This window comes from Rosa chinensis, chromosome 3 (assembly GCF_002994745.2).
Source record: "Rosa chinensis cultivar Old Blush chromosome 3, RchiOBHm-V2, whole genome shotgun sequence".
In the NCBI taxonomy this organism is placed as follows: Eukaryota; Viridiplantae; Streptophyta; class Magnoliopsida; order Rosales; family Rosaceae; genus Rosa; species Rosa chinensis.
This window is the reverse complement of record NC_037090.1, coordinates 7,141,112-7,167,184: the sequence shown is the minus strand read 5'-3', so window position 1 is coordinate 7,167,184 and position 26,073 is coordinate 7,141,112. Positions and strand designations below refer to the sequence as shown.

The 26,073-nt window shown below is 37.4% G+C and overlaps 4 protein-coding genes and 1 long non-coding RNA gene across 11 annotated transcripts; all 5 read left to right on the top strand.

Moving 5' to 3' along the window:
• Window positions 1-3,301: 3,301 nt before the first annotated feature.
• Window positions 3,302-4,078, top strand: LOC121052259 (secreted RxLR effector protein 161-like). Its single transcript, XM_040516925.1, has one exon. The coding sequence runs from the start codon at window positions 3,302-3,304 to the stop codon at window positions 4,076-4,078; it is 777 nt and encodes a 258-aa protein (XP_040372859.1).
• A 5,137-nt stretch (window positions 4,079-9,215) lies between these two features.
• Window positions 9,216-10,190, top strand: LOC112194032 (ribonuclease S-7). The gene is made up of 2 exons (XM_040516211.1): window positions 9,216-9,471; window positions 9,575-10,190. Exons 1-2 carry the CDS (start codon window positions 9,220-9,222, stop codon window positions 10,031-10,033), a joined length of 711 nt encoding a protein of 236 aa, XP_040372145.1. The 5' UTR covers window positions 9,216-9,219; the 3' UTR covers window positions 10,034-10,190.
• A 151-nt stretch (window positions 10,191-10,341) lies between these two features.
• LOC121052143 lies at window positions 10,342-12,567 on the top strand. Of its 4 annotated transcripts, none has more exons than XR_005808177.1 (4): window positions 10,342-10,538; window positions 10,854-11,366; window positions 12,157-12,236; window positions 12,345-12,567. It is a non-coding gene; the product is annotated as an uncharacterized LOC121052143 (long non-coding RNA). The 4 variants fall into 4 exon arrangements; XR_005808176.1 differs by having other exon boundaries at window positions 10,342-10,932; window positions 11,044-11,366; XR_005808174.1 differs by having other exon boundaries at window positions 10,342-11,366; window positions 12,195-12,236.
• A 3,595-nt stretch (window positions 12,568-16,162) lies between these two features.
• LOC112192551 (putative F-box/kelch-repeat protein At3g17280) lies at window positions 16,163-19,654 on the top strand. Of its 2 annotated transcripts, none has more exons than XM_024332338.2 (5): window positions 16,163-16,399; window positions 16,602-17,910; window positions 18,054-18,395; window positions 18,668-18,716; window positions 19,351-19,654. In XM_024332338.2, the coding sequence occupies exons 2-5, from the start codon at window positions 16,627-16,629 to the stop codon at window positions 19,554-19,556; spliced, it is 1,881 nt and encodes a 626-aa protein (XP_024188106.1). In that variant the 5' UTR covers window positions 16,163-16,399; window positions 16,602-16,626; the 3' UTR covers window positions 19,557-19,654. The 2 variants fall into 2 exon arrangements, with proteins under 2 accessions (XP_024188106.1, XP_024188109.1); XM_024332341.2 differs by having other exon boundaries at window positions 19,305-19,441.
• Window positions 19,655-22,498: 2,844 nt separating this feature from the next.
• Window positions 22,499-26,010, top strand: LOC112191735 (F-box/kelch-repeat protein At3g06240). Of its 3 annotated transcripts, none has more exons than XM_040516030.1 (5): window positions 22,499-22,673; window positions 22,833-24,158; window positions 24,272-24,622; window positions 24,891-24,939; window positions 25,486-26,010. In XM_040516030.1, exons 2-5 carry the CDS (start codon window positions 22,860-22,862, stop codon window positions 25,689-25,691), a joined length of 1,905 nt encoding a protein of 634 aa, XP_040371964.1. In that variant the 5' UTR covers window positions 22,499-22,673; window positions 22,833-22,859; the 3' UTR covers window positions 25,692-26,010. The 3 variants fall into 3 exon arrangements, with proteins under 3 accessions (XP_040371964.1, XP_040371963.1, XP_024186903.2); XM_040516029.1 differs by having other exon boundaries at window positions 22,499-22,674; window positions 22,822-24,158; XM_024331135.2 differs by lacking the exon at window positions 22,499-22,673 and having other exon boundaries at window positions 22,681-24,158.
• Window positions 26,011-26,073: the final 63 nt, after the last annotated feature.

The window sequence follows — 26,073 nt, the reverse complement described above, 5'->3', positions numbered from 1 at the left end:
CTTTATTATTTTAATTCTTTATTTGTTTATACAATTGTATATATTTATATTCTTTATTTTATTTTTGTAAATAATACTTTTCTTTATTTGTTTCACAATTACAGGTGTACCCTCAATCCCCGGAATAGAACGATCCCTATTTACTTATACTACTAACGATATTTTCAGGGTTAAATTATGTGCTTGCTTTGAGCGCATCAAGATCACACAGAGGATGTAGGCAAAGTTTTTGTCGAACCTCTATAAAATTTTGTGTTCATGTGCTGTGGTTTTCTGTTGTGATATTTAGCATTATCATCCTATTATTGTTTGCACAGTCATAACTCATAAGCCTATAAAGAGAAACAAGGTTCTGGGTAAAAGGTGCATATTTACTACAAAGTGGTATCAGAGCTTAGGCTCAAGGTGTTTCTAAAATGGCAGATGACAAGGCAAACGCAGACAGCAATGTGATGCCCATTATGTTGAATGGGAAGGATAACTTCACATTATGGCAGAGGAAGATGAAAAGTGTCCTGATTCTACAAGGTCTGTACGAGGCTATTCTCGGGATAGAGAATAAGGCAGCTAATATGGCAGACAAGGTTTGGTAGAAGATGGACAAGAAGGCAAAGAGCTTTATAGGGCTACATCTTGCTGATCATGTATTGGTTCATGTATTGGCTAGTGCCAGTGAGAATATGAACAACAAAGAGACCTGGGATTATCTCAAGAAGGTTTACGCGGGCAAGGTTCATATTGGTGAGAATATGGACAACAACAAGACATTGGACAATGTCAAAGAGGTTGACGCGGATAAACTCTTCTTGAAAGATGAACTCTATAGTCTTCGGATGGATGAAGGCGGGGATCTGCAAGATCATCTGAATAAATTTCAGATTTGTGTTGCCAATTTATCAAAGGTGGATGTGAGGTATAAAGATAAGGAGAAAGCACTTATGCTGCTAAGATCTTTACCAGCTTCATTCGAGCACTTCATCACCAGACTCGTTTCCGGTAAGGATTCTCTCAAGTACGGTGAGATTACCGAAGCTATTCAATATTATTTTAAGATGAGTATGGAGACCGAAAGCTCTCAAGAAGGAGGCATTCATGTCAAGGGCAAGGAGACAGGTCAGTTGACAAGTAAGAAGGATAAATCTGGTAACAAGGGTACATCAAAATCCAAGGAAAAATACAAGAAAGGTTGCTTCAAATGTGGTGCTGCCTACCACTTGAAAAGAAACTGCAAAGAAGGGAAGGTGAAAGTAGAGGCGATGGCAGGGAGTTCAAACACAACCAATGTAGTCATCAAATAAGATAAAGATGACGGTGAACTCCTTGTGGTAGCAGCCAGCTCCAATGCTTTCAGAAATTGGATTTTGGATACCGGTTGTACTTTCCACATGTGTGCAATCTGAGAATGGTTCGACACATATGAGGATAGTAGCAGTGGAGAGGTTTTTAGGGGAGATGACTTATCGTGTAGGATCCTAGGTATTGGATTAGTGAAAATCAGAATGCATGATGGAGTTGTTAGAATGCTGGAGAATGTCAGATATATATTACTAAGTTAAGGAAGAACTTGATATCTTTGGTTACTTTGGACAAGGCCAGATATAGGTATCGCTCTGAAGAGGGAAGACTCAAAGTTCTCAAGTGATCACTTGTTGTGATGAAGGGCGACATTCAACCTAACAACTTATACAAGCTTCAAGGGACTGCAATAATAGGTGGAGTTGTAATTTCTGCTGAGGTAAAAGACAAGACTGAGCTATGGCATCATCGCCTTGGGCACATGAGTCAAAGAGGAATGCAGGAACTCGACAAGAAACGTAAGCTAGAAGGTATCAGTATTTGCAAACTGAACTTCTGCAAGGATTGTATTCTTGGGAAGCAGAAGGTGGCATTCAAGTTAGCAAATTGTGAGAACAAAAGCAAAGGATTGCTGGATTATATTCACTCAGATGTATGGGGCCGGCAACAGTAAGGTCTATGGGAGGCTTCAAGTACTTTGTTACTTTTTAAGATGATTTTTCGAGGAAGATTTGGGTCTACTTTATGAGGGAGAAATATGAGGTTTTCACCAAGTTTAAGGAGTGGAAAACAGAAGTAGAAAATCTAACAGGCAGAAAAATCAAGTATTTGAGAAGCAACGATGGCAGTGAATATAGAATGAAAAGGTTCTTACAATTTTGCAAGGATGAAGGAATCACGAGACACTTCACGGTGAAAGAGAATCTCCAACAAAACGGAGTTGCTAGAAGGATGAATAAAACTCTCTTGGAGAGAGAAAGAAGCATGCGGTTGCATGCAGGATTACCGGACACTTTTTGGGCAGATGCAATTAACCATGTGTGTTACTTGGTTAATCGGTCACCATCAAAAGTCTTGGACTTCAAGTGTGCAGAGGAGGTATGGTCTGGAGAACCAGTTGACTATTCTAACTTAAGGGTGTTTGGTTGCAGCACATATGCTCATATTTCCAACAATGAGCAAACCAAACTCAGGCCAAAGTCACGCAAGTGCATATTTCTCAGTATTGAGAAAGGAGTAGAGGGCTACAAGTTATGGGATATTGTCAGCAAGAAAAGGGTTCTAAGTAGACATGTCATTTTTGATGAGGAGACAATGTCGTTCAATGAAGTCAAGACAAGTGAGGTGAAGAAGAAGATTGATGTTGTAGAGAAAGCAACCGAATTTCCTCTAACCAAAGGGATCATGGAAGAAACTCCAGCTCAGGTGGAACAAATTGAGCAGGTGGAGCATGATAAAAGGGGTTATTGAGGAAGAATTCTTAGAGCAACAACAGCAGTCATTAATACAAGCTCAGGTGGAGAAATTAGCACTGCGAACCTACGACTCGGTTCGTCAGTCACTTGGGCAGGAGTTCCAGATATGCATTGCATTGGACAAGTATGCTCTAAGTTTCAGTCCAGGAGATCCAACCACGTATCACGAAGCTATAGCAAATAATGTACAAGAAAGTTGGATGGGAGCTATGTTAGAACAGATGAAGAAGTCCATATAGAAGGACTTGGTTCATGAGTCGGTTCCTAAGCCCAAAGAAAGAAATCAGGTTGGCTGTAAGTGGGTTTATAGGAAAAAGGAAGGAATGAATGATGAGGAAGCCATGAGATTCAAAGCTCAGGTATTGGCCAAGGAGAATTCGCAGAAAGTAAGGGTCGATTTTGACCAAATCTCACCAGTGAATAGCTGCGTTTATCATCATGTGTTCAAGGATAGTATGGTTTTACTATTACTACTTTATTTAGGTGACGTGTTAACTACATGTCAGGATATGTCTAGAATTTCAAATTTAATGACACAACTAAGGAAGGAATTCGACATAAAGGATCTAGAAACTGCACAACAGATCCTAGGAGTGAAGATAAGGAGGGACAGAGAAGCGGGAAAAATATGGCTGTTTTATGAACCTGTGTCTACTCCACCAGTAGCACACTTCCAGTTAAGTGTGCAGAGATCATCTACGAAGGAGTTAGATAAGATGATGAATGTGTCTTATGCAAGAGTAGTGGGATGTCTTATCTATGCTAGAATTTGCACAAGACCAGGTTTAGCTCAAGCATTGAGCATTGTGTCAAAGTATAAGGTGAATCCGGGTAGACGGCACTGGCAAGTAGTGAAGTGGATTCTGTATTACTTGAGAGTCACGAAAGAGCATGAATCTGTGTTTGAAAGACAACAAGAACAAGCATACATTGCTGGTCCTAAGGGTTCAGATTTGGCAGGAGACGTAGACAAGACAAGACCTGCAACAAGTTATGTTTTTACTTGTGGTGAAGGTTTAGTGAGCTGTAGAGCAACTATGGAATCAGCTACGACGTTGTCTACCACTGAAGTAGATTGTATGGCACTAACAGAAGCTTCCGCAGAGGCATTATGGCTTAATGGATTAATGAGTGAGTTTGGAATTCAACAAGAAGTTGTGATGAAGAATGGGTTCATCAATTTGTCAAGGAATCAAGTGCTTCAAGCAGGGACGAAACATATTGATGTTCATGGTCATCAAAGCGAAGGTTGGGTCAACTTAAGGAAGATAACAACTGAGAAAGTTCATTCAGGGGAGAATGTCTAGATTGTTTGACCAGGCCCATTGCCATGGAGGAGTTCAAGTGTTACTTGAACCTGCTCAATCTTACAGCATATTGAGATTGAGGTGGAGCACCTCCTCACTTGAGGTGCATTGAGGCAAATAGACTTTTGCCAAGGTGAAGGTTCTTGAAGGTTTTAGGATTACTTTAAGAAGTACAAGATATCCTGGAGGTTGCAGCAATCAGTTTGGTATCAACTCACCAAGGTGGAGATTGTTGTGAATTTGGCTCGTTGATATGCCTGAGTTGATTAGGATTCAAGACAAAACCAGATGGGTAAATGAAGATTAGTGCGCACGTATAGGAATTCTTCTAGTATCCTAATGGGTTTTGGAATAGGAAGAGTTATTCCTATTGATTTAGACCTGGAAAGTAAGTTCTATTCTAGTTAGGAATAGGAAAGCTAGCTCTCTTTCCTTGTTCTAATAGTTTTAGGAATCCTAATGTGACTTGTTTGTAACCAGCACCTATAATCTATAAATAGGGATGCAGGGAGGTCATATAATGTGTCCTCAGATTAGAGAAGAGATCAAAGAGAGATCTCAGCTACATATAAACATAGGGGCAGGGAGAGCCAAGGGTGATAGAGAGATCTAGCAAAGGGGTTGGGGATTAGCATAGGGATTTCAATAAGTACTTGTAATCAAGTTGTTATCTCCATAGTGCTAGTGATTCTCAAGAGAGATCACACAGAGGACGTAGGCAAAGTTTTTGTCGAACCTCTATAAAATTCTGTGTTCTTGTGCTGTGGTTTTCTGTTGTGATATTTAGCATTATCATCCTATTATTGTTTGCACAGTCATAAGCCTATAAAGAGAAACAAGGTTCTGGGTAAAAGGTGCATATTTACTACAAAAGGCTCTCTCATTCACTCTCTGATGTACAAAGAAGGGCAACATTATGAATCCCGGTAAAATCGTAGCAGTCGTGTTGTCTAAAAGGTGTCTCTTCTCTCTCTTTGTCTATCTTTCTCCATCTCTAGTTTTGAAGATAGCAGAGAAGTAGCAATCTCTCAATCACCTACCCGTACTGCACAAAATTAGACATATCTTCCATCCGGCTAGTTGTTGTAATAGTTTCGCTTCATCTCCTTAAAAATGGCGAGAATTTGAACCCGCATGGAATGAAATCTCATATTTACACAAAAGGTAAAACAAATTATTTCTCTTTTTGAATTTTAGGGTTTTGGTTCATTAATTATATTTGGTTGGTTCTTTGGTTTTGATTTTGGTTTTAGGCTATTGCATGCATCTCTGTTGATGGCAGATCAAAATTTTGGGTTTATTTTTTAAGGTTAGAATGAAAGTTTCATTTTGGTAAGAAATAATGAAACTTTTTTTTATTTTATAATTTGATTAGTTCATATTGAACTGAATTTGGATACATGTTTTTACTCTATGCAGGTTGATGTTACTGTAGCTTTCTCGGGATGGTATTCAACTATTTATTGCTCGAGTCAGACTAGTTTTGGTGATGTTTTGGGCATTTAGTCTCACAGATTTTCTTAATGTTTTTGGCTTCTGAATCAAATCCCTGATTGTGAGATATGGTACTGATACTAATATATTTTCCTTTTCTTTTCTGTTAAAAAAAAAAAATTTGGGTACCAATTCATTTTACTAACTCTCATCTCTTCTCTTATCAGATCATACCAAAAGTGATGATCTGTTGGCAGGAGCATGTATCCTGGTGAGGAAGCAATGATCCACATTCCTGAAGGATTAAAGGAAGACTGTATATTTAGATTCATAATTAGCAGTGGTCAATGGACGATTGCTGAAGTGATGTAGTCATGATCTATTCTAAATTGAGATATTGTGAACATTTTTTTATGTTTAATGGAAGTCATGGATTGTGTTTTATGCATAAGTGTTGAATTTTGATTTATCAGCCGTAACGGTAAGTTGACTGCTCGGATAGATCCATTGAGAAATTTTTTTTTATAAATATAATTTGATAGAGTCACCAATCAATATTTGGGACTCACAATTTACTCACTATTGTTTTGGTTGGCGAGTTTGTTGGGTATTTGTCACGCCAGTAAAAGAGACCAACAACAATTAGTGTCTACAACCGTGCCTATTGATCATCCCCACTAATCAATGGTGTCCATTGACCCAATTCACACCATTCAAAATGGTGTGTGAAGCCCACTTTTGTGGTAGTGTCCCTTGAAATATAACAGTACGTGCTATTCCCTTTTACGAACTACCATTAATTTTTGGAATTTGAATTAACAATAGAGTATAATATTGTCGTTTGAGAAGGATGTAAAAAAACTTAATGAACCCAACATTGTATAGAACCTAAGTATATATTCATATATGATTTAGTTTTGAATTCAAATGTCAAGTATAAGTTAAGGACTTAAGAAAATCATTTTGGTCCAACTTATCACATCTGTTAGAATTTGAAATTCATAAATACAGTTATGAGACTTTATCTGATTTTTTGAAAAGGCAGTTGGGAGGCATTGTCAGTTTCTTGATGGAAGAAACTGACAATACAATGCTTTATATATCAGATATTTTGGTCCCTTCTGATGCAAGAATCATTCTCATCAATTAGTCCCATCACTAAGAGAATGCTAAAGGTGAAATCAGGAGAAGATTAAGATGGAAAACTCAAGTGCGTCAAGTAAGTCCGTTCTGTCTGTTTTCTGGTATTTATGCATTTTGCAGATACAGGATTGATATAGCGACTTCAATCCCAAGCCTAAATGCAGAACCTTATGATGCACGGTGATTTCATTTATATTGCTTTACATATTATACAGTTTATATAATATGCTACATAGGATATACATGTTGTTTCAATCCTAAATGCTAATTATGATCAATGATGCACTCTTACATATATTTACATACAAATCATTGTTTACTTGTTTTCATACTAAGATAGATTTATAGCACTAGAACTGAGAGTAAGTTCTAACAAAGGAATGAACTGAAATGCTTTGAAGCTAATGACTCATATATGGTGGCTAAATAGATGACTCTTTCCTTCTTTAGGTGTCTATCGTATATGGTGGCTAATGGGGATAGTTTATTTCCAAACAAATATTCTAGCAAATTGCCTCTCGATAGAGATTAGTTTCATCCAAATGTATGCGAAACTGAAAATGAGACGGCATGAATTCACCATATGTAAGTGATCACACCCACCAAGATATGCCCTTTCTGATTTTGTTACCATAAAGAACAAATAATGAATCCTTTTTCAGTTTCCTTATGCAGGCCAGGTTAGCAGCGTTTAATGGCAACCAGGGTTTAGCACCGTATTAACCTTCTATAGCATCGTATATAATTGGCTACAGTTAGTCCTTATGGTAACCTGCTTTTCATGTGTAGCAGCTTACATATGGTACAATTAGTGCATGCATATGCTCTGGCATTATCCCTTGAACAATATATGCCATCCACTTTTACATATGACTCATATATGGTGGCCGAGGACTCTTTGCTTCTCGAACATGTTATATATCCAAATATGCTACCAAATTTGCCTCTCGGTACATGCAGATCGATTAGTTTCATCTAAATATGGGTAGTTGAAAATGAGACGGCTTGAATTCAGTCTTAATCTGTAAGTGAGCAAACCCACCAAGATATTTCCTTTTTGATGTAGAGAAACCTTAAGCTACAATCAATGAATCAATTATATAATCAAGATGAAAAGCATTCAAAGGAAAAAAGACTGTAAAGATTAATTCTTGAATGTCTTATTCATAGTTTTGAAGCTGCAGGTACGTGGTCTTTGAGTAGGTTCTAGTGATGAATTTATACCAATTTTAGGATGCTGCAGATGAAAAATGTTGACGCAATAATTAATGTGCTGAAAATTGTCAAAAAGAAAGGAAAAAAATTCATACTCCGAACCCCTTTTAATAATTTTGGAACATTAATTAATCTTAGTACTAACAGCAGGCAATACTCACGATGACCGATGACCGATGACCTTAATTATATTTGAAATTGAGAACCATATCCTTTGTAGGACAAAATAACAATACTCGTGATAAATGATTAATTCTTCATTTCTCTACTCTCTTGATCATTTTGCTTATTATTGCATATGCATAGATACACCACTTAATTAGTGATATACGCATATAATTCTTAGCTTCAGAGTTTAGGCCGAAAGGAAGGACCACGTAACGAGTTCCACTAATTACTAAACAAGGTGATCTAATTAGCATATAGTTTAACTGATACACGTTTACAAATAAAAGGGTAGTGTACATAGGCACACGTACACCAAGGTACTCAAATGATCATCGATGCATCCTTAAGTCATACTGGACAATTCCAATCATATCTGGCGGTAAGGGACCTATCTAGGGTTGATTTAGATTTTGGCAATAGCTTTTAAGATTTTAATCAAGTTTGGTTAAATGACTTAAGCCAAGTTATGGATGATCAGTTTACAGTTTCATCCTCGTATGTACGTGTAGTACTTCTTCTCCCATTGAGTTTCTGTTGGCAAATTGCTACCATTCCGTACAGTTATGGAAGCGGTACCTACCTGATAGATAAGTGATTACTACAGTTTTAGCTAGTAGTGTTTAGAGCTAATCACAGTACGTAGGGTATATAATAATTGCCATGTTAGAGCCTAAATCTGCTAAACTGTGAGCTACAATCAATTAATCACAATCAACCATCAACGTAAATATCATGAGAATGTCAAAAAAAATGTACAATAATGCTAAATAACAACTGGACCATTTCATTTTCGCAATTAATCATATATGAACTAATATAGGAACATTGATCTTGGAAATAGTGCGGAATACTCAGGATGGCGATGCATTTTGTATGCTCTCACGATCATTTGCATGCTTGTCCTTTGCACATTAATAAATTTAAGAATGATCAAATGCGATACGTATCAATTAAGCTTCAAAATAGTATTGCTAAAAGCAAGAAGGAACCCTAAAATGTAATTCTTGCATGCGAATGGAAATGACGTGTAAACAGAAAAGAGAAAAAAGCGAGTTTCAGTTCAACATAGTGTAGCTAGATTGGATCAATTAAAACCACATTAGCTAGAGTTCAGGGCTCTATATATAGAGTTACATGTTTGTTGAACCATACGAATTCTAGCTGGCTGTAATATCAGCAAAATGAAAACCCCAGCAGCAGTCTGTCTTATTTTCTTGCTTTCTGTTATTCTGCTCAAGGGTTCCCACGCAGAGCCATACGAGTATCTACAATTTGTTTTGCAATACTCCAAAGGCTACTGCTACAACACCCAGATATGTTTTGCGAGGTTGCCAAAAATGTTTACCATACACGGTGTCTGGCCCGCGAACATTTCCAATCCCCTGGTGAGATGTAAACAGTCAAAGAAACTACACCAGTTCAAGCAAAACGTGGTATTATTAATTTTTACTGAATATTCAATATTCTTATGCTGAATGCATGTTTAGTTTATGTTTATGTAACTAAATAAGTTACTTCACTTGTTTTATTTGCTAGATGACAACATCACTGCAAAACGATCTTGGCCAATCTTGGCCCAATGTCGAAAGAGCTAAAACCAATATAGGGTTTTGGAAAGAGGAATACGAAAAGCATGGGTCTTGTACTGCACCAGCTATCACACAGAAAGCGTACTTTGAGAGAGCTCACGAGCTGTGGAAGGAGTATGATCTCTATACAATTTTGGATAAAAAGCAGATCAAGCCGGGGCACTCATATGCACTCACTGATTTTGAAGCAGCCGTCAAGTCCAAGATCGGTACCGATACAATACCTCTCATCCTGTGCAAAGAGGACACACTAACTACTGGGAGCAGCACAACTGGATTAATTCTGAGGGAAATAGTTATCTGTTTCGATCACCAGGGAACAAATCTGGTCAATTGTACCCGGCCGACAGATTGCAAGCGGCAGAAGAGCACAACTAAAGACAACATGATATACTACGTACCTTAATAATCTATGAACATGGTATATATACATATATACATATACATATATATATATATGCAGTATCTGTGTATTTGCAGTAATATTTACTAGCTTTAGTGGCTTGTAATATTTACTAGCAAATGAACAATGAATAAACTGTGGTTCAGTTTTCCTACGTACACTCACTACAACAAAACCTAGTATTGATAGCACTTTGTTATAGCGTTTTTTCTCAAAATGCTATAAATGGTTAATTTTGGAAATCTGTAGAAGTTACAGTCGCTATAATAGATATTGAAACGCCATTATTATATGTGGGTAGGTGGCGGGTCATTAAAAAAGACGCGGGGATTTAAAATTTTCACCTCGTAAAAGGGAAAACGTGATAGAAGATTAGAAGTCGTGCCCCAAATTAACAAGATAAATAGATAGAAGTGTTGGCCGGCCAGAATGAAAACGCAGACTCCATCTCCTCCTGGAATCTATAACTCTATTGTTCTCTATGGTAGTGGAGCTCTATTCTCTATCGGTAAGGATCTCTTATCCTCTTCTTTAGTCTTTATGATTCTCCTATTTCTTGGAAATTTGACTTAGGGTTTAGAGAAATCTAAATTGGGGATTTTTGTATTTTTACTTTTTATTTTTTATGAATTGTTTTCAGATTGAATCAGAATTCTTTTATGTAAACTTTCAATCTCAAATACGGCCCCAAAACGGGAATATGATTTTTTTTTATAAGGCATTGGATTAACTATATATGTATCTATGTTTTCATATTTATATCATGTCTGCCGGATTGCTTGTGGGGTTGAGGTACTTTGATGACAACATCAATACTCAATAGGTTGGTGAAAGAGAGTATATATTGGCGTTGATCCAGAACATCTTTTTGGGAACAAGTAGAGCATCTCACTGCTTCCAAGGTATTGCAAAATTTTGCAGTTCAAACAACTTGGACTGGTTATTGTTTTTTATCTTATTAGATCTCTTGTTTGTTTTTCTTTACTATTGAATTTCATAGTTATTGATTGTAGGAACAGGGTGGAGATGTTATACAGAGAAGTCTGGCATTAGTATCATCCCTGAAACCATCGATATCTGGACTTTGCCTTATTATTTTTATTTACATAAGAAGACCAAGATCTTCAAAAAAAAAAAAAAAAAAAAAAAGAAGAAAAAGAAGAAGAAGAAGAAGACCAAGATTCACATTAGTGCCTTGTTATCACTGAACGTTGTATACAAATCTTAATGAGTTTAATTGTTCTGTTTTTTTTTTTCTGTTTATTTGGTCAATTGCAGATTTAGAGTGGAAGTTAGTTTGTTCTGTTTGGTTCAACTACGAAAAGAAAATAATCAGGTATACATTCTCTCTTCTTTTGTTTTGTTGTTCTTTCTTTATTTTTCTTTACCTATTTTCATTTCCTCTTAGGTTCTGTTAAATCTCATTGTGCACAGTTTGCATAACTTTTGGGTATAGTTAATTTGTGGGTTGCTCAGTATTAGAGTTTTAATATCAACATATGGTTCATGCTCTTTAGTTTGAAGAAATATATCCATATGGTTCAATATTTTAAATGGTCACAATAGATCAAATATATCTTAGTATTATAATTTGCATTCTTAAATTGAAATTGATGGCCGGTATGCTAACACAACTAGTGAATGATAAAATTCTAGCTTTGATACACTCTTGATGACTGACATAAGCTTTATCATTATTGATTGTTATGTTGTACATTATTGCAAGAGGGAATGAATAAATACTTCAAAAAGCTCTAAATTTGTGTACTCTTTCTCTTCGCTCAAAGAATTCTGTTCAGTAATATAATAAATTTGGTTGTTTTTTTCTTTTGCCTCACAATCTGTTAAGGAAATGTTTGTTTGTTTTTCCTTCTTATCATGATCTTGAGTTTGGTTTTAATTTGTTTTTCCTGGTTTTTTTTTTGGCGTTTCCAGTTTATGTTTGGTTTTGTTCTTGAGTTCTTGTTATAATGCATTTAGTGCTCTCACTCTTTTTTATATGTGAATTGTTTAATGTGTTGCAATTGGGGCTTTGGTTTGCTTTGTTGCTATAGAATTCTAATTCCCTAAAGGTATGGTCTGATGGCAGAGGAATATATAATTAGTAATTTGTCTTGTTATTGTAGTAACATTACATGCTGATAGAGGTTGTTTTTCGAATCAGCTAATAGGCCAAGACTTCTTCATATTTAACCATCACTCATAGGTAAGAGTATCGCACATTTAACTTTCATCAAGTATATAATATGTCTAAAGTTTCATGTATCTACTTAGTATGTTTTAGTTTATTATATATGTTTGTGTGAAATTTCAGATTACCTTTACGCTTTTGGAAGTTCAGTTCAATTCTGAGATACACTGCGAGTTTTGGAAGCTGCTTTCGACGAATAGATTAGTTTTGTTATTAAGACTTTTCGATTTGTATCATCAGTGTACAAGGGCAAAAGAACTTGATGGCTGAGACAATGTAGTACTTGTCTAATTTTATGAATATTAATTACATTGTATTTTGAAATTATTTAATGAAAGTCCATATACTTTTGATGTCTTATTACTGCATTTAAAAAGTATTGTGGCAATGGATAGTAGCAATTTTCAGTTGCTACAACATATAGGAGATAGCACCATTGAAATGCTATAAAATATATGTAGTGGAGTTTTTTAAAAGATGCAGTATGTCTATTAACAGCATTTAATAAACGCTATGTTTTGTTCAATAATAGCGTTTCTGAATTGCTATTGAATCATATACAATAGCATTTACACAAACGCTATGGATGCTAGACTTTTTATAGCGTTTGAAGAAACGCTATGAAAGATCTCGGGTCTATTATAGCTGGGGCAGACATAGCGTTTACTAAAACGCTATGCTATCCTACTATAGCGTTTTTCAAATGCTATCAATAGAAGTTTATGGTGTAGTGACTTATATCTCCAATATAATTTCATTCGAATGAAGTGTACTGTTACTTGAATCTCGTCTTAAATTTATGTCTAGCTTTTAGTTGATTTCTTGTTAGATAACCATCCAGCAGACTTTTCAGCGTATCATCGATGGTAGTGAATGAATGTGAAAGTTCTTGTTCTCGCCGGTTCGATCAATTGGCACTAATTAAATTAAGTCAGAAAAAGAATATGACATGCAAGCAGGTGGCAATTGAATTTGTTCTCATCAAATAATTCTAATGTTGCATACTAACTGGTTAAGCTTTTTGGTTGATTGAGATTTTCTCTTCGATCATAGACTCTTGCATATTGTATACATTTTCTGTAACTCCAATACTTCATTCAAGCCTGTTGTTAAAATTTGCGATTGACTTACTGTACCAATAATTTCTATATATATATATTATGGTACACAAAGTTATTATGTAGTTACATCTGCTGATGTAAATTGGGTTAGGTAGCTAGCCATCATCATAAAATGGCGAAGTAGCAAACGTATCCTTTTGAGCTAGGTAACATGCACTCATGCAGCATGCTTTGCTTAATTGATTGCATTGTGGGTGTCTTGGAAGTAGCCAACAATTCTCTGGAGTTTTGTTGACCTGTTATACCATTACGGTTAGCACGAAAGACTGCTCGTTTCTCTCTTCTTCCGGTGTTTTTTCTTGTGAAGAACCGACTGCTTGGGAGTTGGGACTTGTTTTTTCTAGCTTAGACTCTTTTGAGTTTGTCCTTAATTTACTTCCAATTTCATGGGTCATGTTTGGTCGAATTTGTTGGTATTGGTGTTGCTGTTTGTGGTGATGGTGATTGTGATGGTAGTTCTCTTTTTCCGTGACTTGATGATGGTCTTGGTGGTCTAAGCCATTGGCTTAGGTGATTATGGTGGCTTTGATCGTGGATGGTTGTTTACTTGTTTAGTGTGGTGGCGTTTTGGGTTTCAAGACTGGAGCACCTGATAAATTTCCCAGTTTCATAGAACAAAGTTTGAAAGCAGTTGGAAGGGCTAATTCGGCTAAGACGCGACCTAGCTAAGGTGCTTCATTGATGGTTTCGGTGTTGCAGGCGGCTAAGGCTTTGAACCCTGCACCATCAGCATCAATCCTTGGCTCCTTGCCTGGGAGAAAACGTTGACTTAATTTGGACTCATGTTTGCATAATTCTTATTCTTACCCTTGAAGGTAACTATAACTTTTGGCATAAACTACCGACATTAATTCTTACCACGTACTGGAGGACACAGTGTGCCTCTGAACTTGAGTTACCTGCATTGGTCCTTTTTCTTAAAGGCAACAATAACGATAGACCAGACTAGAGGTTGTCCTTATGGTGTGAAGAACAGGTCTAAGGTATCCTGACACTGCAAGTGAAAAGCTTTGTAGGCCTAAGGTCTCGAGAGTTTTTCATGAGTAAATCGACAACAGCACTAGAGCCCTAAGTTCAGTACGTAATTTTGATCTAGATTTCATGTGCTTTTTACTATCTGTAATTGAGATTGTTTGTTAGATATATATAGCTGAAAGCATTTCAATAGTATCTTCTTATCCTACCAAAAAAAAAAGGCCTTTGACCCAAAGCATCAAAATTAACCCACTTGCCCCAACAATAAATTTTTATTCCCACTAACACAATTTAAACTAACTTGACATTTTTACCCTCAGTCTAATTAAAAAACTACATCCATGCCTTGCCGTGCCATGCCATGCCTCTCTCTCTCTCTCCCTGGTCACGAGCAACACACTCTCCTCCCTCCCTCACGCTCACGGCCTAGATCCCCAGTGGTCCTCATCGACGTCCTCGCCGGTCACCAAAACCAACCCTCCTTGTTGTCTGAAATTCTCTCTCTCTCTCTCTCTCTCTCTCTCTCTCTCTCTCTCTCTCTCTCTCTCTCTCTCGCCGACGATTGATCATCAGAGTAGGCCTTGCTGCTTCGACAGCGACGAAGGCAACAAGCTCGTCGTCAATGGCGTCGACAATCAGAGCCTACTCCATGCCTCTGATTTGCAGTGAAAACCCCAAACCCATCGGAAATCGGCGACTCCGATTCGCAATAGGACTCGGAATCTTGATCAATTTCAGTTTCTTCAAAACAGCGATTCGATTCGGAGTGAAGGCTATCGCAATCAGAACCAACCTCTGCGATGAACCAAAACCGACACGAGATCTTCTAACGTCGGCAAAGAGAATCTGTCCTGGCCCATTTCCCGGACTTCAGCCCAGAAGCTCACCAAATTTGATTACGGTCAGTAAGGACTGTAATTGGTCTTGAATTATACTGTTCGTAGGTTCTGTGATTCATTTCACTTTAACTTCAATTGTTCAATGGGAATTTTTCGTATCTATGTGTATTGATGTATTGATGCAATGCAATTGGGTGCCCACAGCATTTTCTGGGTGTCCAAATCTTTTTTCTTTTCTTTTTTGGCAAAATGACAGCAGAAGCCCAGAAGAAAAGAAAAAAGAAAAAAAAATCGATGGGCAATAAACGTTTATTGAAGGGTAATAGACGTAGAGGGCAATATACGTTTTGAATTTATATAATTTCATTTTTTTCTTTAATCAAAGTTTTATTTGTCTAATTTTAGGAAGATTAGTTTCTATTCCGACTACCAAAAGTTCTATTGGGGGGAAAATAGAGGTTTATTGCCTCTCTATTGGGGCAATAGATCTTTCCGGTGACCTATGAAATCTCCGACGAGTTATTTGGAAACCTCCGGCGAAGTTTTCAGAAAAGTCCTGTGGGCGGCGGCCGATGACCGGAATCCGACCACCGGTGACGAGAATTCGGCAAAGTTGGCCGGAATCCGGCGGGTGGTGATTGGAATCCAACGACAAGTAACGGGGCTCCGGCTAAGTCTCCTATGGTTTCTCTCTCTCTCTCTAAGTAAAAAAAAATAAAAAACAAAAAAATAAAAATTTATGGGGTATTAGGGAAGACTTTCTTAGAGTGTTTTGGGTAAGGTTAATTAAAAAGCCTTAATGGGTTAAGTGAGAAAAAAATCTCTAAAAATGCGGTAAATTGACAAAAACCAAAAAAAAAAAAATTACAATATATGATCGTGTGTACTCTGAGTAGAGACTCCCAGAACTATTCTTTAAACCTTTTTTTTTTTCTTGAACGTTCTTTATACCAGTTATTGGGCTTTTTTCAAAGGGAGAGGGTCCCCAAACAGCCTGTGCCAAACCTGTCCCTCTAATCCTCATCAAAAAAAAAAAAAACTTGTCAGCTCTTATATTTCTCTTTAGCTATTTGGGGTGGCTTGTACCCAATTCTGGATCTATCGAATATATGAAACCCAGTTTTTCCTTGTAATTTCTGCATTCTTAGATTAGAGCCCTAACATCTTGATTCATCTCTTCTGCAATTGAATCTCTTTCCCAACGTCCATTTGTTCTACATCTCTACCCCTTACTAAGCATAAGGTAATTATGTAATTATTCAATAATTTAATTTCGTTCAGTAAATTTTTTATATATGCGCACTTGCTTTTCGTTCAATTGTTCATTTAAAATTGAATTTGAGCGATAATTGCTTATATATCAGAGATTAATTTTATTGCGTTGATCTGTTGAGAATAAGGTTACTGTCTGGTTGACTCGACTCTGGTCGTGTGCTGTGTAATAGATTTGAAAGAGATACCTGTCGGAAAATGAAAGAGTTTGACGGTGAAGATGTAGTGGAGCAAATCCTATCAATTCTGCCACCCAAAACTCTGATGCGATTCAAGTGTGTCTCTCAAAGGTGGTATGCTCTGATCACTAGTCCCAGGTTCGTTGCCCAGCACATCTACAATTCCATGCACAACAATCTCTCCACTAGTGTTCTTATGAAACGTGAAGTCCAGAAGGACACCAACACTGACGAGACTGAAGAGTTGTTCTCATTCCTTCATTTTCGAAATGATGAAGATAATGATGTTGATGGCGTGCATGACGAGCATAGTGTTCTTTCTAGTATCCAGGAATTCCATATTCCGTTTCCTACCGGTGTAAAGACTCCGAACGAATCGCTTATAATTATAGGCCACTGTAACGGGATCATTTGTCTAGCTCAAGCAGTATCTGGTGAGGTGATTTTATGTAACCCAGCAATTCATGAATATAAGCTTCTTCCACCCTCTCCACACCTTCCAGATTCCGATTGGCCATGTAGCCCCTTATTCCGGTTCAGAGATGGTTTAGGATTTGGACACGATCCGAACTTTAACGAACATAAAGTTATTAACATTGGATTTCCTGCTCCAGAATTATCTACACCTGATGGATTTAACATTTATAATCCTCCCAAAGCAGCTGTCTACACCCTTGGTACTGATTCTTGGAGAGAGATCAGGACTGATTCTTTAGAAACAGAAACTACCATTCTTTGGCCCGAACATTTCCAGATGCACTTCAAGGATATGTGTTTTTGGCGGGGACATGAGCAACATAAGGAATTGGATGTGTACGATGCCCGCAAGGAGGAATTCATTAGGGACGTTATCATTATGTTTGATACTGGGGATGAGCTGTTTCATGGTATAATCTTACCCGATGAATTTTATTTTCCATTAAAGAATTATTTTGGTGGGCACCTTTTAGTGTGGAAGGACTCTGTTGCTCTTTTGGGAAGACAATTTCGTGAACTATCCTTTGGAATATGGGTGATGGATGAATTTGGTGGTCCTAATGGTGGTGCTTGGACAAAATACGTAAGTTTTGAGCTCCCTGTGGAACCGTTGATCTTTTGGAAGAGCGAGGAGGTTCTTTTGAATGATTATAACGGGACTAAGTATAGCGGACTTATATTCTCTTATAATCTCGGTACCAAAAAGCTTAAAAATCTTCCCATTCAAAGCAAGCGGACTGACTCTACTGCTGTTGTGCATGTGAACAGCATAGTTTCAGTCTTGGGAGGCAACAAACTCAACAGCAAAGATAATTCTACACTCAATGTATAAGTTCTTATTGTTCCTTTCACCATCCCGATGCTTGATCAAATATGTATCAACATCGATGTTGATATTATGCTTACTTTTATGGTTCAAATTAAACGGTAGAATTGCTTCAAATTATAGCTGTTCATGCTCTTTTACAGGCCGATTTTTCTGTATTCAAGTACTCTTCTCCACCAGTCAGTCATTATATGGTTGACAAGAAAACTTACTCATATTCGGTGTGGGCAATCCCATCAGATGATGTGTCTCTTAGGATTAAGAAAGTGATGAAGGGATTGCGGACCGAATTCGGCGGACCAGAGATCGATCCTCACATTGCCGTCGTGGGGTCCATTTGTATGAAGTATGAGGATATGCTCAACAAGTTTAGATCTCTCCAGTCTATTGTTATTTCTTCATACAAAGCTAAAGTTAATCAGGTCGTTACTAGGAGTTCCTATTTTCAATGTGTTTCCCTCCTCATTGATTCATCTTCCGAGGAGGTACTGTATTGTTGTCATTTTATTGTTTTGTTTTGTCTTGATTTGATTCATATCAATTTTCCACTTCTCTTTTGGTTGTTGGCTTCGGATAGATGTATGCTGATTAATGTAGTATCAAGCAAGTGAAATTTCTCTTGGAGAATTTATGCACCTTTCGTTTATGGCATCTCAGTTTTGCTTTTATCTATTAGTTGAGCCTAGTATTAAATTACTCTTCATATTTATTAAACTATTTAGAGTAATTCACGTGTATCAAATTTTCTTTTTCTCAGTTATCGTTTGCAACTGGAGTCTGTGCTGCAGAATTTAATTTCTGGAACGGTAAGTTCTTTTCATTGTTGCTAGAGCTGGTTTGTTTATGAATTTGAGATGTTTTATCTGTTCAAACTGTAACTTTGAAATACTTAGCCATAAGCTATTCGAATCAATATTTTGTAAGTTTGGGTAGACATATAACTTTGTCCTGTGAGAGTGAGACAATTAATCTATTGATTAAAAATAATCTTCATGCTTTCTACGTACTTTTCAAGTCTGTTACATTATCCTTGAGAACTTCTGTATAGGAATTTTTGGCATACGCAATTATAACCAGCGGCTACAAGCACTTATGTTGGTTGTTTGCTGTCAAGCAATTTAAAATCTTAGGAGTATAACAAAAATGAGGATCATTCTGCTGTTGATCTTGGTCTCTTCAAAATGATCGACAGACTTATCACTTTCTTTAGATTGAAGTTCAAATGCTGTTAATTTAGTAAGATCATATTCATATGCCCTGAAGTATGAATGAATCAATTAAAGGAACTCCTGTGTAATAGAAGATTATCACAGAAGCCAATTCTTGGCCATGTTTGCCTTGCATTTAGAGAAAAAAATTAGATATCAAATGTTGCTACTTTTTCTGCAGTTCAGCCGTTTGATTTACTGATGGAACAAAATTAATGTCTGTCGTCCACAGATGTTAGGCCACATTTGAGCCTTCTTTATGGGTACCTGACAGAAGAAGAGAGGAAAAAAGCTGAAGAAAAAGTTTGTATTCTGGATGAGAGCATCAGCAGCTTGAGCTTCTCTGTAACTCGACTTGCACTGTACAAAATTGACTACAAAGATATAAGTCTCAAATCATGGCAGAAGATTGCTGAATACCCCCTCCAATTTGAGTAGTTATAGCTCTTAAATCTTAATTCATGCTTATTATTGTAATCTAAGATTCTGTCTCAGTATTGTCTAGCATGATCAATATAAATGGGACTCTTCTTCAATTAGAATGAATATGACCTTAAGACTTTTTGAGTCCAATTAATGATTATGTGTAATCAGATTTTGGATTCTTATCACACCGATCGATTACGTCCCCGAGGATCATTAGTCCAATAAAAATCGTCTAGTCTTATTAATGCTGAGGAGTTCTGAGCAGGTTTGTAGGGAGGAGGGGGTTGATCAGGTTTTCGTCGATGTTTGGTGTTGAAGTCCCTATATATTTCCGACCACCCAAGAATGGGGAGATTGAGTCGGTAACTGGGTATTGTCGAATTTCTAAACTAGTCTACAACAAAGTTGATGTATGTTAGAAGTTCAGATACGCAATTAATCAACTTGTTTCTGATGGGTTTACTTGTGCTCTACTTTCTAATTGATGAGGTATGCTTGGCTTTCATCCATTTAATTGATCTAAAAGTTGGAAATACTATGAATTGCAATTTCTTTCAGTAGCAGTGGCTTTCCCACATGAAAGATCTTTTTTGTTTTGTAGTATATATGTTTTTCAAATGAAGATTTGAGTTCTGCCCATCCTCACATAGTGAGATTGAAATCCTAGTTAAATATGACGATGAGCCTGAGTTTCTGTACTACCGTCTCTGCAAGTTGTAGTATAGCGAATTACTTGCTTTAGTAGTAAATAAGTCTAGACTTGTGGCTATGGTAGCAGGCATCCCCAACCCCTCTGTTTCAGGACAAAATCAATATAGTGTAATTCTTATCAGCATCAAAACGACACTAATTGATTAACAATGCTCGTATGGAGAACTTCCTTCCCTAGATATGCCCAATATTACAATATATGCTTGTCGTATGGAGAATTTCCTTCCTTAGACATGCCCAATGTTGCAATATATGCTTGCGGTTATGATATGCATGGAGGAAGCCTTATTTCGATTATTGCAGAAATAGGCTTTACTTGGGTGAGGCTTGTTGAGTTGACAAGTGATTTGGAATTTAGCCAATGAGATTTATTCAGTTTGATTTGAATTTTTTGTTGATTTTTTGTGAGTTGTTTTGACATGCAACTTTCTGTATGCCTATAGTCTGATGAAGCAACCGAAGAAGTTCTTCTGATGAATAACGTCCTTGGTTATCTGCCTCTTCTGCATGCAACCTTGTTGTTGTAAATGTTTAATGACTCATTTGCATGGTTATATAACTTTAAGGGTGCTTGATCAAAAGCCCAAAAATGAGTCAAAGTTATCCCAATTTAAAGAGAAATGACAACTTTGCCATTCACCTAATTAAAAAACTACATGATGCCACTCTGTCCTCTCTCCTCTCTCTCTCCACGCTGCCAGCAGCCCCTCTCTCTCCTCTCTCTCTCTCCCCTCCCCGATCTCCACCTTCGGTTTCTCTATCTGCAATTGCCGCGCCGGAGATGTACTCCAAGCTCGAAGACGACGAAGAAGCTCCAATCGAAGCTCCAGCCACTCCGACGTTTTCGTTGCCATTCGATTGATCGGCGATCCCGAGCCTCTGTAGCCTTGCCGTCGTCGCTGTTATCGTTACGGCACTTGCCGTCGAGTAGTTGCCCAGCGCCACCATGATAGACGTTCTCTGTGCAGCTAGGTTGGAGTTCCAGTTCGTGCAGCAAGCTTGGAGGTCGCTCTATCCATCACCAGTGGCGAGTTCGTGCTGCAACCTAAACTTCGATTCTGGTGTGCCTGCCTGTGTGTCTCTCGAGCTCCCCCATATGGAAATCAAACAGCACCGTTGAGCTAGGTTTCTCACAGTGCAAGTCTACAACCGGCGAAGAAGGAAGAAGAGAATGGAGAGCAGCTGGATCTCTCACAGTACCGGTGGGTGCCCAGATCATTTTCTGGGTGCCTTTTTTTTTTTTAAAAGTAATGGGACAGAAAGAAAGAAACAAAATGTTTTGAATGTCTATTGGGGGCAATAGACGTTTTTAAATTGATATAATCTCTTCGTTTTTTTCTTTAAACAAAGTTTTATTGTCTAAATTTTAGGAGATTAGTTCATATTATGACAACCCAAAGTTTTATTAGAGGATAATAGACATCTATTGGGGGGCAATAGACTATTGGGACAATAGACGTCTATTGAGGGGCAGTAGACGTCTATTGAGGCAGTAAATCTTTCCGGTGGGCGGCGGCCGTTGACCGGAATCCGGCGACTGGATTCTGGTGACCGATGATCGGATTCCAGTGAAAGTTGGCCGGAATCCGGCGACCAGTGACCGGATTCCGGCGGCTGGTGACGGGGCTCCGGCGAAGTCTCCTATGGTTTCTCTTTCTTCCAATTTTTTTTCTCTCTCTCTCTAAGTAACAAGAGGTAAGGGTAAAATGGTATTAAAAAAAATAAAAAAACAAAAAAAAAATCTTAATGGGGTATTAGGGAAGACCTCCTTAGAGTGTTTTTGATAAGAGGGAATCAAAAAAACTTAATGGGGTAAGTAGGAAACGAATCTCTAAAAATGGGGTAAATGGACAAAAACCCTAACTTTAAAGACTTACATTGAAATATGACTTGCCTACTTTAGGCTGCACATTCAAGCATTAGTTGTGATCCTCTTTAGCTACAATTGCTTTGTCATGAAGCATCTACCAAAGGATTCTTAGGTGCCTGTTTGCTTGTATTAAAGATTTATACACCTTTATGCATGATATCAATGGGTGGGTTTTATTGGACTCTGAAGTCTAGCTACTTAAATCTTTAGCGAGTCTTACTGTGAGATTTTTATTATTATTATTTTTTTTTTTTTTAGAAAATAGATAATTTCATTACTTATCCATGACCAGAATGAACGTACACCACATACTGTCTCATACCAAAAACATCTTTCCTTTTTCTATCATATTAAATTCAAAAGAAAAAAATAGGGGTGCACCTTACTGTTGACCGTTTTTAAGGGGATTTTGCCATAAAATCGAAACACAATGGGTCTCAACTCTCTGAATCCCTAAATTATCTCTCCAGCTCTCGAAGTGCAGCTGCATCCTTGATCGAATCACTCTTTCGACATCCTCTTGTCCATTTGTTCCTATTAAGGACTAATGTAATTGTGCAATTTTATTTTCTGTGCACTTGTTTCGATGAGTTTCAATTTGACATTATTGAACTTGAGCGTTCAAGCGTTGAGAATAAGGTCAGAATCCGGTTGAATTGAGTCTGCATATTGTTTTCTGATTGTGTTATGTAATAGATCAAGAAGACGATCGAGAAGGAAAAGATCTATCTGAAATGACGTTGGAGTTTGGCAAAACTATTGATGAAGATGTGGTGGAGCAAATCCTATCAACTCTGCCGCCCAAATCTCTGAAGCGATTCCAGTGCGTCTCTAATAGGTGGCATGCTCTGATCACCACTCCCAGGTTCGTAGCTAAGCACCTCTCCATTTCCAGGCACAACAATCTCTCCACCAGTGTTCTTATGAAACGTAAAGTCCATGAGGACACCAACTCTGACGAGACTCAAGAGTTTTTCTCATTTCTTCATTTTCGAAATGATGAAGATAATGACGTTGATGGTGTGCATGATGAGCATAGCTTTCTTTCTAGTATCCAGGAATTCCATATTCCGTTTTCTACTGGTGTAAAGACTTGGGCCGAAGCACTTATAATTATAGGCCATTGTAACGGGATCATTTGTCTAGCTCAAGCAGTCTCTGGTGAGGTGATTATTTGCAACCCAGCAATTCATGAATATAAGCTTCTTCCCCCCTCTCCGTACCTTCCAGATTCCGATTGGCCATATAGCGCCATATTTCGGTTCAGAGATGGATTGGGATTTGGATATGATCCGAACTTTAACGAATATAAAATTGTTAACATTGGATTTCCTGCTCCAGAATTATCTACGCCTGATGGATATAACATTTATAATCCTCCCAAAGCAGCTGTCTACACCCTGGGTACTGATGCTTGGAGAAAGATCAAGACTGATACGTTAGAAACAGAAACTACTATTCTTTGGCCCCAAATATTCCAGATGCACTTCAAGGATATGTGCTTTTGGCTGGCACCTGAGCAACACAAGGAATTGGATGTGCTTGATGAAGACGAGGAGCAATTCATTAGGGAAGTTATCGTTATGTTTGATACTGGGGATGAGCTATTTCATAATATAATGTTACCGGATGAATTTGATTATCCATCAAAAAATTATTTTGTTCCGAACCTTTTAGTGTGGAAGGACTCCGTTGCTCTTTTGGGAATACAAATTTCTCAATTTTCATCATATGGAATATGGGTGATAGATGAATTTGGTGGTCATAACGGTGGTGCTTGGACAAAACACATAACTTTTGAGCTCCCTGTGGAACCGTTGATATTTTGGAAGAGCGACAGGGTTCTTTTAAATGATCCTAACGACACTGATTATAGAGGACTTATATTAGATTATAATCTCGATACCAAAAAGCTTAAAAATCTTCCCGTTCAAAGCGAGCGGAGTGACTCTTCTGCTATTGTGTATGTGAGCAGTATAGTTTCAGTATTGGGAGGCAGCAAACCCAAGAACAAAGATAATTCTACACCCAATGTATAGTTCTTACTGTTCTTTTTTCCATCCCGATGCTTGATCAAATATGTATCAATATGGTTCAAAAATGTAGAATTGTTGCAAATTCTAGTTGTTTTCATGCTCTTTTACAGGCTGAATTTTCTGTATTTGAGTACCCTTCTCCACTAGTCAGTCATTATATGGTTGACAAGAAAACTTACTCGTATTCGATGTGGGCAATCCCGTCAGATGATGCGTCTCTCCGGATTAAGAAAGTGATGGAGGGACTGCGGACTGAATTCGGCGGGCCGGAGATTGATCCCCACATTGCCGTTGTGGGGTCCATTCGTATGAAGCATGAGGATATGCTCAACAAGTTCAGATCTCTCCAGTCTGATGTTATTTCTTCGTACAAAGCAAAAGTTAATCAAGTCGTTACTAGGAGTTCCTATTTCCAATGTATTTCCCTCCTCATTCATTCATCTTTCGAGGTGTCACCTGAGGTACTGTATTGTTGTCATTTATTGTTTTGTTCTGTTTTGTTTTATTTTTATTTTTTACAATTTTTCCACTTCTCCGTTGGCCTTTTGGTTTCAGATAGATGTATGCAGATTAATTTATAAAAGTGAAATTTCTTTTGGATAATTTATGAATCTTTGGTTTATGGCATCTTACTTTTACTTCTATCTATTAGTTGAGCCATTAACTTATTCTTCATATTTATTAAACTGTTTAGAGTAATTCACGTGTATCAAATTTTATTTTTCTCAGTTATATTTTGCAACTGGAGTCTCTGGTGGACGATTCCATTTTTGTAATGGTAAGTTCTTTACATTTTAGAGCTGGTTTGTCTATGAATTTATCTGTTCAACCATAACTCTAGCCATAAGCTATTTGGAAAAGAAACTATTTTGTAAGTTTTGGTATATAATATATAATTTTGCCCTGTGAGAGTGTGTGTGAGATGATCTATTGACAAAAACTAATCTTCAAGCTTTCTGCATTTCAAACTTGTTACATTATCCTTGAGAACAACATCACGGATCTTAGGACTATAATAACATCAGGATCTTTCTGCTGTTGATCTTGGTCTCTTTGAAATGACAGACGTCTTAATACTTAATTTCTATCTATTGAAGCATATATAAATGCTGTTGATTTAGTAAGATTTTATTCGTCTGCTAGGAAGTAGGAATCAATCAAAGGACCTCCTGACTAACATAAGATATCATAGAAGTGAATTCTTGCTATGGCCAGGTTTTCTGTGCATTTAGAGAATAAAGATTAGATTGCAAATTTTGCTACTTTATCTTCATTCCACATTATGATTTATTGATGGACCAAAACTATTGTATGTCCTCTACAGAAGTTAGGCCACATTTGAGCCTCCTTTATGGTTACTTGACAGAAGAAGAGAGGAAGAAAGCTCAAGAAAAAGTCAGTTATCTAGATGAAGGCCTCAGCAGCTTGAGCTTCTTTATAACTCGACTTGCATTGTACAAAATTGACTACAAAGATAGAAGTCTCAAATCATGGGAGAAGATTGCTGATTACCCCCTCCAATTTGAGTAATTCCCTTATTTCATGCTTATAATTAGCTTGTATTGAAATATAAGACTTTTGCCTGAGTGTCCCTGCCTGCTGTAGTCCTGCGACTCCTATCGAGCACAATCTGATTTGGATTGACAATCTTATGCCTACACCTTCATAATGATGAGTTTGTTCTTTTAGTACTTATTCTGCAGTATTATTCTTCGGCCGAAAGCTAAAAACCAAATTATCGACTTTTGAACTTATTGATTAGAAGCTGGGACAAAACAAATAGAAGAAAAGAGGAAATTGTCCTTTCTCACCACGCTGATTGTGACCCCAAACACAAAAAATGTTGTAATCATCGACAGTCAGCCACAGTCTAAGTTGTATTATATTAGCTAAACTACTATGTATGCATTTC

Bases quoted from the DNA above. Each gene is read 5' to 3' on its own strand.
- LOC121052259 (XM_040516925.1), top strand. From the start codon at position 3,302: ATGACACAACTAAGGAAGGAATTCGACATAAAGGATCTAGAAACTGCA.
- LOC112192551 (XM_024332338.2), top strand. From the start codon at position 16,627: ATGAAAGAGTTTGACGGTGAAGATGTAGTGGAGCAAATCCTATCAATT. The intron at 17,911-18,053 runs GTATAAGTTCTT...GCTCTTTTACAG, and splicing joins AAGATAATTCTACACTCAAT to GCCGATTTTTCTGTATTCAA. The intron at 18,717-19,350 runs GTAAGTTCTTTT...TGTCGTCCACAG, and splicing joins AGAATTTAATTTCTGGAACG to ATGTTAGGCCACATTTGAGC.
- LOC112191735 (XM_040516030.1), top strand. From the start codon at position 22,860: ATGACGTTGGAGTTTGGCAAAACTATTGATGAAGATGTGGTGGAGCAA. The intron at 24,159-24,271 runs GTATAGTTCTTA...GCTCTTTTACAG, and splicing joins AAGATAATTCTACACCCAAT to GCTGAATTTTCTGTATTTGA. The intron at 24,623-24,890 runs GTACTGTATTGT...TATTTTTCTCAG, and splicing joins CTTTCGAGGTGTCACCTGAG to TTATATTTTGCAACTGGAGT.
- LOC112194032 (XM_040516211.1), top strand. From the start codon at position 9,220: ATGAAAACCCCAGCAGCAGTCTGTCTTATTTTCTTGCTTTCTGTTATT. The intron at 9,472-9,574 runs GTATTATTAATT...TTTATTTGCTAG, and splicing joins ACCAGTTCAAGCAAAACGTG to ATGACAACATCACTGCAAAA.